The 14,388-nt window shown below is 35.9% G+C and overlaps 1 protein-coding gene across 1 annotated transcript in view; it reads right to left on the bottom strand.

The window, feature by feature from the left end:
• Positions 1-584: 584 nt before the first annotated feature.
• LOC657304 (discoidin domain-containing receptor 2) overlaps positions 585-14,388 on the bottom strand; it is a 69,492-nt gene continuing 55,688 nt past the window's right edge. The window contains exons 6-15 of the mRNA XM_008201861.3: positions 12,186-12,365; positions 11,067-11,206; positions 9,443-9,650; positions 8,763-9,079; positions 8,270-8,369; positions 6,175-6,799; positions 3,392-3,484; positions 1,713-1,854; positions 1,514-1,663; positions 585-1,459 (exon numbers count right to left, since the gene is read on the bottom strand). Of these exons, the coding sequence (XP_008200083.1) occupies positions 1,307-1,459; positions 1,514-1,663; positions 1,713-1,854; positions 3,392-3,484; positions 6,175-6,799; positions 8,270-8,369; positions 8,763-9,079; positions 9,443-9,650; positions 11,067-11,206; positions 12,186-12,365 (2,108 nt within the window). The 3' untranslated portion in view covers positions 585-1,306. The remainder of the gene's footprint in view (positions 1,460-1,513; positions 1,664-1,712; positions 1,855-3,391; positions 3,485-6,174; positions 6,800-8,269; positions 8,370-8,762; positions 9,080-9,442; positions 9,651-11,066; positions 11,207-12,185; positions 12,366-14,388) is intronic.

The raw sequence follows: 14,388 nt of genomic DNA on the forward strand, positions 1-14,388 counted from the left end.
GTGACCAGCATGTATAGAATATAAAACATGTTTTAGATTTGGACGCTTTCACATTTCCACGTAGGGTTTCAGTTTTATTGGGGCTCTTTACCTTCAAATAAACATGGATTTTGAATTTGTAAGAATTTTACTTTGATATATTCGCCAAAACGTGCCGCCATCGCTCAAACCCGACAAATACGGCACTTAAATAATTAACCAGACAAAAAAACCAACAACAGGTCGAACGGTCATTACAGTCGGTCTTTTTGAATCAACAAAGAAAAAACGCTGAATATTAATCTTAGACGAGGAATGATATCTTCAGTTGCAGACTTTCAGGACGATGCAAACTTATCGCAACATCTTTAATTTCCTTTTTGCATATCGTTAGGGGCAAATATGCCGCCAGAATCCATCATAACGATAACACTGATGCGTCTCGCCATCAACGAGCCGTGGAGGAGACGTCGTTTAACCAATCTACCAAATTATTTATCACAAACAGAGCCAATTTATTCGTTCATAGACTGGAGATAACGCAAATGAAAAAGCGGGGCTTAATTCGCTAATCGAGCAACAAGTCGAGGATTTAAAGAAAGTGCCAGTTTTAATATCTTTATTGGTCCAGTTTACCAGTGTCAACAAACAATGTGTATGTTAAATCGTATTAATGTATAAAAACTGAAGGGAGATACATTTTGTACAGACATATTTACACCTTAACGCTAGCTATATGATATGAACAAGAAATGCATTTGCACTATCGTTCAGTCGAAAATACAGGCAGTAATTTATTAAAAGATTTTACAATGTTAACTTCGATATTATTGAACAATGACTATCGCTTACACTAGACATTTCGAGTTATAAAAAATAAAAGTGTGAGTAGAAATCTATTCGTTGGAACGAATTTAGAAATCCTAACGCTGCTTAGGCCTATGAGGAAACGACTTATTTGTACAAAGGGAAGCGAAATTCGATTCTTGATGACCTGTCCGTATACAATAACAACTATACGTATAAGCACTTAGACAACTCGTTTCACGATTTAATTAAGACTAACGGCTACAGTTAACAATTGCACTACACCGAAAATAAATAAAATATCACATTAGAAATTGTCACGCAACGAATAGAGAGTCGAGTAAGAAGAATAGAAGGCACAAACGCAGGTTTAAGCGTACTATGAATGAAGCACAAGTGATAATAACTAGAATTAGCGGCAACAAATGCGCTTAGAATAACGAGTTCGCCACAGTTACAGGTGGAATATATCACGCAATTCTTTCAATTTATTGTCGATAATGTACATCATTAGCAGATGTCAGTGAAGCTCGGGATTGTAGCCCAAGTTTTTCCTCTGCAGGAATAAATGGATCTCTCGGAAGTTGGGCCTGTCAGATTCATTTCTTTGCCAACACTCGCACATTAGATCGAATATCTCCTTGGGACAATTGATTGGCGGGCTCAGCAAGACCTGCAAACAATAAAATATTACACATATCGCTTTCGCAACAAACACAATACGAACGTGTTTGCCGTCGTCTTGGTAGAAGTGAGTGACGTTTTCTATCACTTTATCGTCGCTCAACTCTTCGAAAGGCTGCTCTCGGGCGAATGTCATTATTTCCCACAGCAGAACGGCGAACGACCAGACGTCGCTTTTACCCGAAAACTTTCCCTAATTTAAGAATTATTTGACTGAAATTTGAACTAGACATGGTACTCACTAAGAGGACGCTTTCCCATGCCATCCAGCGCAGGGGCAGAGGGCGGGATTCCCCTATTTGGCAGTAATCCGAGCTGTACATTCGTCGGTACGAGCCCAGATCCGATACCTTGATTTCGTAGCGTCTCCCGACCAGACAGTTCCTGAAAGCATCAATTTTTCACAAGGCTCTTGTTTGACTCGGAGAATGGTTTTAAATTTTTACGCGGAACTTTGCAAATGCGAATTTATATTGTCTGACTCTTTTTAATAATCCCTCGACTTGGAGGAACGCACGAAGAAATATAGCCGACGTAATATTTTAAATTGGAGAAAAAATGCATCGCCTGAAAAATTCAGCAACTTTTTAAAACTATGACAGCTTGTAATTCACTCAAGGAAATGTCTCACGTTTTATTTTTGTCCTAAAACAACCCCTATAAACTTTTTATTGTTCTGCATCCCTTTCGCAGTTGCCAGAGATTTAACGTAGATTTATAAAATAATAGCGCCGAAACTTTTTCACAGATTTATTAATGTGAAAGGAAAATTTTTGGCGACTTAATCGTGAAATTTGTAGCATCTGTGCGGTTGTGGCTTGCAATATCACTGGATGCATGGAATATGATCAAAACACAGCTGACTAATTTATCTTAAACTTGGACAAGTTACAAGATCTTTGACTTCGGATCCCGGAAGCTTAAAACCGGCAAGCCACACAAGACGTAAACTGTCTTATCGCTAACGCAACTTGTACACCAGGCATTAAAAAATAACTATTCATTAACATGTTTGTCTTGTTGGAAAATCTGTTAACAAAACTGTATTAAAAATGCATTTCTTTTATTTTTGTTACAATTAAATTAGATCGTCACACTAAAGTAATGAAAAACCGATAGTGGCTCGTGCTTTATTCAATTTTCAAAAGCTGCCATTCTGTTAGATTATGTGATGTCAGTTTGTCTCTTCATGCAGTTGCACCAAAAATGATCAAGTAAAATGGGTTTTCCGTGTTGCTACCGGAAACTTCGTATAATTAAATTAATTGGGAATGTTAGTGAAAATTCTAATTTCTGCAGTGTTTGCAAATCAATTATGCAAGTGAAGCAACATATTGTGTTGCTATTTTAGAGTCTTTGCTTAAATCGTTGAGATAACAACCATTGACACTTTACATGCATTGCAAAAAAGTTCCTTAAATAATTTGGTAGTAAATGGGGAGGGAAGTTTAGCAAGCCATTGAGTGAGCAATTGCCGCGCAGTCACGTCTTGAAAAAGGCAAGATAATGTGATATACGAATATTGATAAACTTCCTTAAAGTTGGGGGAGAACGGCGGAAAGTTAATATTATAATGATCGAATTAAAGAGGCCGCACTTATGAAATTTCGTCGCTATCGTAAAATGTAAATGACGATAAATTCCGTTATTAGGGCGCAATCTTGACGCCATTAAGATTTCAATTTGTAGTACATATTTATGTACATAAACAATGCGACAGCTTGACAAGACGTTTCGAGAAATGAAGGGGTTGCTGTTCATTTTTCAGGCCGTTTTAATTAGTTTAAGGTTTGGGCAACTTTCGCGTAATGGAAAACACTTTCTGTACGTGATGTGAAATATAACTTGACAATTTAAATAAACTCCGATGCATGCATAATAAAGGAACGCTTTACAAGTAATTATGGAATGAATAACTCACCTCGCCGCCAAGTCCTTGTGAACATACCGCAGTGACTCCAAGTACTTCATACCAGACGCTATTTGAGTTGCCATGTAAACAAGACAACCATAACTAAAAAGAAGAGAATTCAATTTCAACACTTTTTGTTGTTCTGATCTAACAAAGTTACTTAATAACTAAGTTTCCATCTATATTGTGGCTTTGTACGAATGGAACTAAGTTACTCCACACATTAAAATTAGCATTTGGGCAATTCAACAATTCATCCGAATGTGAAGGAACCATCCGCACGACTCCTCTTTGGGCAGATCATCCACGCTTGTTAATTCCATTAGACGTGTTAAGACATGCAGAAACACAGATTCGGGAGGCAGACCCACTTTCGCGATTTCAAAAAGTGCAAACAATTTCTACCCTGAATTTGATTAAAGCTAAACTATTTTTTCTTAATGCAGATTAAACGCAGTTCATTTTACCATATTTGTACCAACTACAAAGTATTCACCTACTTATGTTTTATTTCTTGTGCATTTAAACTTTTTATATGTTTTATTGATCCGTTATTGGGAAGCACATAATATCAAAAATAAAAGTATAAAGCCAGTTGTGTTCCTGATTTCAGCAGTAAAATTTTTATAACCCTTTTATTATCCTTATAAAATTTTGATTATTAGTACCAACACGTAACTGGTATTATTGATTTTGTTTCAGTGTAATTTTTGATGGCTATAAAAATATCACTATAAAAAAGTTACAAATTCATAATCGCTTGTTTCAAAATCGGAAAAAAAGACATGTTGCTTTGGTCATCAGTTTGATACAAGCGACCTACAGTTAACTGATTCTGCTTTTTAAGAAAGATTAAAAGACAATACAAATTTTATAGGCTAGTTTAGAGACTCGATAAGACCGAAAAAACAAATCAAATTAAACTTTTAAACACCGGAAAGTTTATTCATTAAATACCACTCACAAGGTTGAATTTTACATTAACGAATTGTTTGTCCTCGGTATATCCATAGAATATTATTTTTAAATATGTTATATTTATCCAAAAATTTATTGGGTCAGGTTTCATAAAAAAATATAATATAATATAATAAGACCAAAATTTTGGGGAGCAATTTTCAGTAGAAATAATTATGGACACAATGTTGACAAACGCCAAAACAGCAGATAAGCTAACACCTAAACAGCTTCTAAATATGCAGTTTAAGGTTTGAACCCTTTTAAATCAAAAAGGTACGTTTAGTCCGGCGCATCCACCATTTTTACCCAGTTATCAATTGCAAAATTAAGACTTTGAGTTTAAAATAATGCAATGTGACACTAATTATGTTATTAATTATTATTAAATAATAATGATTAACTGGTCTTCTGACCTAAAATCACCCTTGACAAATTTACAAGAGTGCAAGATGTTTTCAATCACAGAGGAGGCGTAAATTATATTTGTCGTTTGTTTGAAGTAACATTTGTCAGGTCATTTGTAATTTTGTTTAAATGACATTCGACATTTATGTTCACTGTTTTATGTGGTACACATTTTCACTTAAAACCAAAACAAAAATTTAATTTAATTAAAAAATGGTGGAGGCGCCGGGTTTTAAAAATTCATAACCTGAAAACCAAAAGTCCTAGAGCAAAACGGTTTCTTCCACTGTATTCTACGGTTCATTTTAGGTATGATACAAGTTTATTACAGCCCTAGATTATTTCAAAATTTTATAAAATATTTATTTCACTTTGGTAAAAATGGTGGAGGCACCACGGACTTTATTAAAGATTCAAATCATGGTAAGTCCTAGAGTAAAACAGTATGTTTCAGCGTATTCTACAGTCAATTTGACGTATCATACTAGTTTGTAACTACTCTAAGTTATTAGGAAATGTATGAAAAAAATTATTTCAACTTAAAAAGTGATAGGAACGCCGGGGTATACTAAAAAAATTATAGCATAAAAACTAAAAGTCGTAGAGCAAAACGGTTTATTCCAGTGTACTCTATGATTCATTTTACGTATTAGACCAATTTATTACTCCTCAAAGTAATTTGAGAATGTAATTAAAAAAATATCTCATGTTGAAAAATGATGGAGGCGCTGGGGGTTATACACCTATAACATGAAAAGTAAAAGTTCTAGAACAAAACGCTTTATTTTAGCGTATTCTACCGCTGATTCCACGTATTATATTGGTTTGTCACAAACTGAGATTATTCGGGAACCCATTTTTAAAAATTATATTAATTTGAAAAATGGTGGAGGCGCCGGGATTTTTACTTAAAATTTATAACTTGAAAATTAAAAATTCTAGAGCAAAACGAAGCTTGTGGTACATTTTTGCTTATTATACAAGTTTATATTATTTGAGAACTTGTTTGGTTTAGATGTTAGGAACTGTTTAAATTTGAGAATCAATCGGGTTTTAAAAAAACTAACTCTCGTAGACTTTACTTATTATTACCACAATTCTTCAGTGCCACGAAATGCGGCTTAGTCTTGCTTTCCACACGCAGAGACATTTTGGAATGATATAGTATCGCGTGTTCATAAAAACCAACTAAATTTGATCCCTTCTTTATTTTATTGTGAAAAAGTTGAATAACAGTGAAAACCGTTGGGAAGTATTTGAAACATAAATATCTCAATAAAAGGAGCTCGAGTAAACTTTTCCACAGTTTTTCTTTCCAAACAAATAAATTTCCTCCCTTCCAAGCGGCTCGGCATTCACCTGCTCAACCAATTTACGATCACGGCCGATGCATAATTAAATTTAATAATTTGGAGTAAGTGCTTTACCTCAGCGTTTTGGCAGTGGTAGCGAGCGGAGTGGCCGTTTCAGCGACGTGATCTTGCAAAAATTGGCACAAATCTCCCATTGGCGCGTACTCTCTCACTGCACATATTGGTTCCGTGTCGAGGCAAGCGCCGAGCAGTCGGGCAATATTCGGATCATTTAGTCTCGCCAGCGCTTTCACCTCTTTATTAAACTCCTCTCTGTAAGTTTCCAAGCGCAGCGTGTGCACGACCACGAACTTGCAGTCACTGAGTTTGCCGTCATCGGCCAGCACTTCGCACAGATGCACGTCTCCGAAAGGTCCTTCGCCGATTTTTTCGATTATGGCTAATTGTTCACGCGGGAAAATTGCGATCGCCACGTCCACCTCGTCCTGATCGCTGCAATCTTCCGGTTCCGGACTCAGGGGCAGCATGAAATGGCGACTGCTTTTCGCGGGTGATGACACCAGCGGAAGGGGACTGCATATATCTTGGTCCGTGTAGTAGCTCGCCGGAGGTGGAGGCACGGGCGGTGGTTTGGGCAGGAAGTTCAGCATCGGTGGCGGCGCTCGCGACGATTGTGAAAACGACTTGTCCATCATGTGCTGCGGAACAGTGTATTCCTGGCAAACCAGATCCGGCACTTCTGAAAATGTAAACGACAAAATGAAAAATAAGCGGTCCCTACGCAAACTTCCGTCCGACAACCACTCGATCAATATTTTATAAATGGGCACACGGACTTGTACAAATGGACCAGATTTTCTTGTTTTCCAAAAATTTCTTATTCATTTAACATGACAACACAATGCTTTATGCCTGCGTATGTCATTTTAAATTTTGCTCATCAATACATTTTTCACTTGAAAAATCTTCGATACAAGCAAAAAACCGCCGTAGGTAAATTAAATGTAGTAGAAAACGCTTAGTTTTAAACTAAAGCATCAGAGGTGGTCCGTGAAATATAGTGCTTTAACATTTTCAAATATTTAGTCAGTCCAACAAAAAGTTAAAAAAATGCGGTTTATTCACCTACATAATATCAATAAAATAAATTAAACAAGAAATACAGAAGCAAGTCTGTTCTTTCTTTAAAACTTGAGAAAAATTTTTTTTGTTTATGTGTTTTTATAATTACGAAAATGAAAATAATCACAAATATGAAAATTTTGTGTCTCCAAATTATAAAATCTTCTCTATTCGACTTATGCGAGTATACAGTCTCGTGTTTTGGAGAGGGATAAATAAATCTGTTACTTACTGTTCAACGTGCGCGTACTTCTCTAAAGGATAGGAAATACAATAAGAAACACTATCTCGGAAATAATTTATTAAAAAACAAAACAGAAAATAACACATTTACTACTCAGTCCTAAATTGCTTTCTTTGAAAAAATTAGCAAGTCTTCCAATGAAAAAATTCATTTGACAACAATATTTAGTACCAAAAATGACCGTTTATTACTTCTACAGCTGTCGCAAAGTTGCGACGTTTGTTGAAAATTGAGATATCAATATCTCCCAGCAGTAAACTTGCTTCAAGCCGGCAAAGATAGTCGTTATATATGACCTTGGAAAGAAAGTTTATGCTGTAAGTTTTCATATGTTTGTATTTCGCCAGTCAAGGATTAAATGATCACCGTCTATTTTAACTTCTAAATTGAAAATAAATTACTAAAAAAGTGCCCATGACAAAAAAAAACATGTATCTACGTACTGGTATCGACCTATTTTGTTTTAAAAGAATATTTCCTATCTAAATGAAATCTGAAACATGTGTCTAAAAATGCATACGTAACGTCGAAGCTTTTGCCTCTAAAATAAGCTTATGCTGGGGCATGTTCCACCTCTTGGTTAAAATACTTTTCCTCTATTACCGAAATTTCCGGAAAATTTTCACGAGATCGGAACATTCCATAACAATCGATTTTATAATTAAAATTAAACCCCTAAATTCCAAAATAGTTTGAAACTACATACATGAAATGAAGTCATTTAAATTCACCTTATTGGCGTCAGTCCTGGCAAATCGAAAAAAAGCCAACCGCATCATTAGATATAAAACTTGTCCGATAATAACCGAAGAAACTTTACAACGTTTCGTTCGCATTACTTACCGGAATAATCCGGACTGTTTGGATGCGTCTGTCGAGCATAAAGATTCGTCTTGCAAGTTTCAACGTAAAGAGCTGATTTATCGCAGTCTTCCATTGCCATCTACGAACAGAAAACACAACATGAAACGCGTTAACGTTGCTTGACTTTATAATCACGTTTGTTTGTCGAACTTCAATTGCGTTACTACTTTTTCGATACAAAGTTTTGGTACATTAATTCCGTTTTGCCGAATTTGTTGCAAAAATTGCCTAATTATGCACAAGATGAACCCGAAATGAACTAAGAAATAATTTGCTCTTTGTCTACTCCTGTGTGGAAACAACGGAATAAGTAATTTAATTAGGTGTAATTGTTTTTAAACACGTTTATGTGCAACATGAATAATAGAGAACACGAGCTTTGACCTTTCGTTAATTTGCTAATTACGATTAGCTTTTTGCCGGTTGTTTTTCAAGCAAGCAAATGTGGAAATCTCTTCTGATATTTTATTACCTTGTCACAATGAATCCTTTTGTCCAACCTGGGCACAACCGTGAGTCCTGTGGCCGTTTTGAGTCGTTGATTTCGAAAGACGATAAACACAATCGCTGCCACAAGGATCAATATTACAACGGTAAGGATCCCAATAACGAAACCAATGTAGTGCTTAGGTTCTTCATTAGTTCCGCTTTTTGTGGAAGCTCCCGTTGTATTACGATTTGCTTTACTGGACGTACTTTTAACTTCATCTCTTTGTAACGGATATTCCTTGCCGGAATCTGGGATTGGGATGTCCTCCGCCGTCTCCGTAAAATTGCCTGTTATCACCACTGAAATAACATTTAGAAAGTAGAATTTCAGCGACCGAAAAAAGCATTACGTCGTTATTAAAAAGAAAAAGTCGAGGGAGGCGAGTTTTCGGGTCAAGCAGCTTTTAATTATTTGGTGGAAAATTTAAAAACAATTCGGAAGGGCGCAGCTAATTTTTGTCTGTCGCTAATTGAAGGAGCCGTGCGGATGATAAAGCACGAGTAATCTCGTGAGGTCGATATTTTGGTGCATTTTGCGTGCGACACTTTGATTTATTTGATAGAGATTAATGTTGGTGTTTTATCGTTTGCAAAATGGATTCGGTAGTCAAACAATAAGTCACTCGACTGATTATGGATAGCTGGAAGATTAAAGACGCTTACCGGAGTCAAAAGAGATTTCACTGAGCAAGATCCATCGGGAGGCGAAGTACAGTTGAAGTTTGAGGAATCGTCCGATGCGGTGGTGGAGTTTGATCGTAACGTTGCGGGCGTGTTCCAAAACCAGGTCCGGCATGTACGAAAAATGAACAGGTTCGCCGTTGAACAAATTTCCATTCACACTAAAAAATACTCGAGCATGGGAGAACACCTGAGGCGAAGAGAATATTCAAATGTTATTAAAATGGTGAATTTTTGATTGACATGAATGCTAAACAAACTTCTTTATCGAGTTAGAAAGATTACTTTCTTTTCGTGTTTCCCCTACCGTGTTGGTGAAAAATAACTCCCCTTTCATAACAGATTTGTTACGAAGGTGTAATAATTTCAAATATACCACAAGCGGTGAACGACAAAAAACCAAATTCTGTCATCACTATTACAGTTATTGACTATTACAATTTTGACAAAATAATTGCCAAGAGTGTGGAACCCCTTTGTCATAAATTGTCTGTAGGGACCGGCAATAATTGAACAGATTTTCCTTCTATGCCATTGAAGTTGATATACTCCATTGTAAGAGTTTAGAAATGTTCGAAAATTTTTATAATTTAGGTCCTTTAAACTCTTACAGCTATTTCGGCTTTAAGTAGCTATCATCAGATCCAAAAAAAATGCACGTGGTGTATTTATGATAATTTCGTTAGTAAATCTTCTACCTGAGATTGAAAAAATGGTATAAAAATTTTAGCACACGGTTTTACGCGTAATAATGCAGAAACGTTGTTTAGGTTTTTGGGACAAGCACATGATGGCTGACCATTGGTTTTAAAGTTTTAAAGCAAACTTTGTTAGAAATAAAGAATTGAAAGCTATGTACGTTTTCTAAATAAATACTAACATGGGTTAGTTGTATCTCGAGCTGACACAAAAATCTGTTGGCAGTTTTGAAAACATTATCCAAAAGCAATAGAGCATCACAATGACTACGGTGAAGAGATATTTTAAACCATGCTTAATTAGTATGTGCAAAAATGGTGCAGAATTTTCTGGAAAGATCTGTGAAATGTTCGAGGAAATGTATGAAGGGACACAAAGGATTCAAAATTAAGAAAAAATAATAATTAAGAATCAGAAGAAATTGAAAGCAAAAAAAATTGGGAGTGGTGATCGGTAACATCTTTTGATAAGATAGGACAAGAAGATGCTAACAATGCCAAGTTTTTGAAAATTTTGAAAACCAAGTTTGCGTCGAACCAGCTTTAAAACTTGAGGTTTTAGGCAAACCGATAGAAACAAAATTAAACTTCGGATTAAAGTGATTAAAATTTTATTTAATAAAATACAAAATATAAACCAAGTTTCACAGTTCAAAGCAAATTCCTATTTCCTTAAAAAAACTTGTTTCTTATGAAACTTATTTATTTAAAGAGATTCCACATTTTGTACAACAAATGATAAGCCATTGTGTGCAACATTTGTATAAATCTTCCAATATAAAAATAGAAGTAACTGTTAAGTCTTTTAAAGGCTTTGTTTAACATTCATTAATGCAACTTATTTTAATACAATAGGAGTGGAAAGTGGAGCAATTCTGTTGTGTTTTTTGTAATTGCCCATAATTTACCTGCACATCTTTGCTGAAGAGATTATTAGTATGCAGATGAGCGGCTGAGAAGTTGCGTACTTTGTCGAACTCAAAACGCATTTCTAAAGGGTGGCCATCCCAACCAGGTGTGTCGTTGCGCCATCCCACCCACTCATAACCTACACCCAGATAATTCCGAATTAGTTACACTATGTAAGGACATGCTATGATTGATAGACACATGTTACGAACGTTTATTTTAATGTGTGTTGTTTTGAACAGAATTTAATTTCGCAAAATACATATCCAAGCTTTGATTTTGTTAATTAGCTGACTAAAATTTGATCATTCGTTTCAAAGCGACTGTAATTAATTGGCAAAATATTTTTCCATTTTCTTTAGTCCGTCCAATTAAAGTATTAAATAGTTTGCTCTGCGGCCCCGGAAAGTTCGATCATTTTGTATCTTTCCCGTTCAGGTCTAGTTCCATTTATCTTCGGAAAAGAGTTAGACTCTAGGGAGCACCTAACGCCAGCAAAGCTTTGGCGTAGCTGAAGGAACTGTCACTGTACAGGTGATGACCGCACTTGCTCAACAGGCGGGCCCGATATTAATCCCACGAAACATCCGAACTCGTAATAAATCTAGTCGCGAACTGCTGATTCACCCTCCATTAATCATGCCTAAAGCTGGGCGAATGAAGAGACTTCTTTTATTAGGGTTTGCGCTGCGGCGGCTGCATGTATTTCGTTTTATATCCATTATATAATTTCTTCCTTCTTTTATAAGTAAACAGGAACGGGAAAAAAATCATTCTTTGAAACAGATTTTTGTCGTTTAGGCGCAAATCTGAGAAAAATGATCAAGCTGGGGCAATATGTGGGGCTCCAGTGACAAACGTTGATCATCTAAAGCTCGTAACCCGAGGTCATCCAATAAAATTTATGGAAAGAATCAATTGAATAAATCTGTGGGTCAAATCAATTCGAACGTGTCATCAAAAAGCGCACGTGTGGCAGAGAGCGGACAAGATGGAGACAAAATACAGACATAAAGTGGAATGAATCGGTCCCGAACAACACATTGTAGCAAGTGCCTCCGGCAAGGGCCGTAATATAAATGTAAATGCGTCCAAAGCAAATATCGCAATGCTGTTACCTTTACCATGTCCTGCGAGGTCAAGCCTGAAGTTGTCTTGTCCTTTCTGGCCATCGACGAGCTGGCCTAGCCCTCGCTGAAGAAGGCCGCCTTCTTCTCGGCCGTCGTAAGTGCGGTCTGTGAGGTCCAACTCGGAGCCACGGTGGAGTCCCTGAGGCACATCGTAGCTCAACAGACCGTCTGGAACACGTCAACGCTATGACAACGGAAGCACCTGTGCTGCCAAGTTATTTATAATGCCTATTAATCTCCGCAATTAATAATATTTGCGCTCTGCACAAATACCATCATAATTAATCATAGTTAGAGTCGGTGTATTAAATCAACGGTAAAGAGAGAAAAATCACTTTTCCAGATACAAATACAAAATACCCGCTATTAATATTAATGCTTTAAAAATATGATTTATGGGATTTTTAAGTGACATGTTTACACTGGTTTTAATTTAACTTTTGTTGGTTCATTACAATCAACAATATTCACAGGCCCTATAACTCACGAGATAATTTACTTGATATAACGGGGGATAAGCCGCATGCCACCATATTTCAAAATAAATTATGCATAATCACATGTAGCAAAAGTTGGTCAAAATGCCCCAAAACCTCATGCTGATTTGAATGTTGATCTTGAAGCATAATTTCAAACGAATTAACTTTTCTTGGTAGTATTTTCTTTGCAAATTACAAGATGTACTTCTACTTTGATTGTAAAAACGTATTGATACAGTAATAACAGAGAGAGGAAGCTTCACTAAAAGAAGGAGAGATTTTCCTCTGGGGTAACAAATATTGTTTCAAAAAGCTTAAATGAACAGTTGCAATAACGATTAATAAATAGAGGAGAGCATCGAAATTGAAACAAAACAAAACCATGTGAAAGTACATACTTTCTTTAGTACGGATGTCAATTTTGATCAGAATCTGAGAGAAATTGTTGCCAAAGCAAATAAATTGAGCACCGGTTCGTGAAAAATTAAAAAGAAAATTATGGCCTTTTTAGAAATCTACAACATGAAATCCTCAATGGATTTCTTCTCATCTTCATTTACACAAAATGGGAAAATTTATTTGGGATAGGCAGAGAAAGCTTGAAAGATTTTCTTGAGAGCAGACCCAAAAAACCAAAACAAATATTCAAAAATTGTTTAGTTAGACATGTAACTGACTGGATTTACGTGTATTTTAAATAAAAAAATACGAATATAACGAATATATTTTTAATGGAAATAGATTTTTATAAGAATAATACAGGCAACATATTAGTTTTATTGAAAATTTTTACAATTCCACGGTTTTGACGATCAAACCTCTGAAAATCAATCTACAGAGATAGGTAAAAATAAATGGAACTAAGCCTTTTGTGCTTGAACTATGTGTCTTTTTTTTACTTTTCGAGTGAGTAACCCTGTACAAAGTGTCCCAAAAACATCAACCCCACTATATTCAACTCGCTTATTATTTTATTAGCTTATGGAAAGCTTCACAGACATTTATTTTTATCGCTGGTAACAACTGTATATTCTTTCTTAAACCTGACGAAATGACGAATACGCATTTGCTTTTTTTGGAATTAAATAGCTCCCAAACAAAGAAAAAAGTTTCTGTATGAAAAATTTCTGCTGGAATATTGAGTAAAGTAAAGTACTGTCTCTAATGTTTGCCATTAGTTGCAAAATGAAAGTCAATTGTAAAAAAATAAAGATATTTGTAAATACAGCGCGCTGCCCCTGAAACGTCCGTATAATTGGCCCGACGTCCAATTCATTTATTTTTTGTATGTAACATTCAATATGGTAACGTATGAACTGAACATGCTTTTCACGGCGGAAAGCTAAATTGCTGACATGTAGTTTGGTATCGGAAAGTTAGAAACAATTGAAATCTACCACGAACGCTACATTATTCCCCGCTTGTTCAGCAGAGATGGCCATTACAAACAAAACAACGTACTGCTGCAAACCATCGTTATTAGAGAACTTCGTACAGAAAGCCCAATTACAGATAAAACATCAACCATGTGGACCATGTTACACACAAAACAACCTAAAATTATTTCATTTGCTAATTACTTTTACGCCGTGTCCGCTAATTACAATTCCCGGCAACGGGCGTGTAGCTTTCTTTTTTGCTGAACGTGAAAGGCCAGCTGAATTACTTACAAGATGCGGAAAATTCTATCGAATGAAAAAGGGCCAGCGCAG

This window comes from Tribolium castaneum, chromosome 1, assembly GCF_031307605.1.
Source record: "Tribolium castaneum strain GA2 chromosome 1, icTriCast1.1, whole genome shotgun sequence".
NCBI lineage: Eukaryota > Metazoa > Arthropoda > Insecta > Coleoptera > Tenebrionidae > Tribolium > Tribolium castaneum.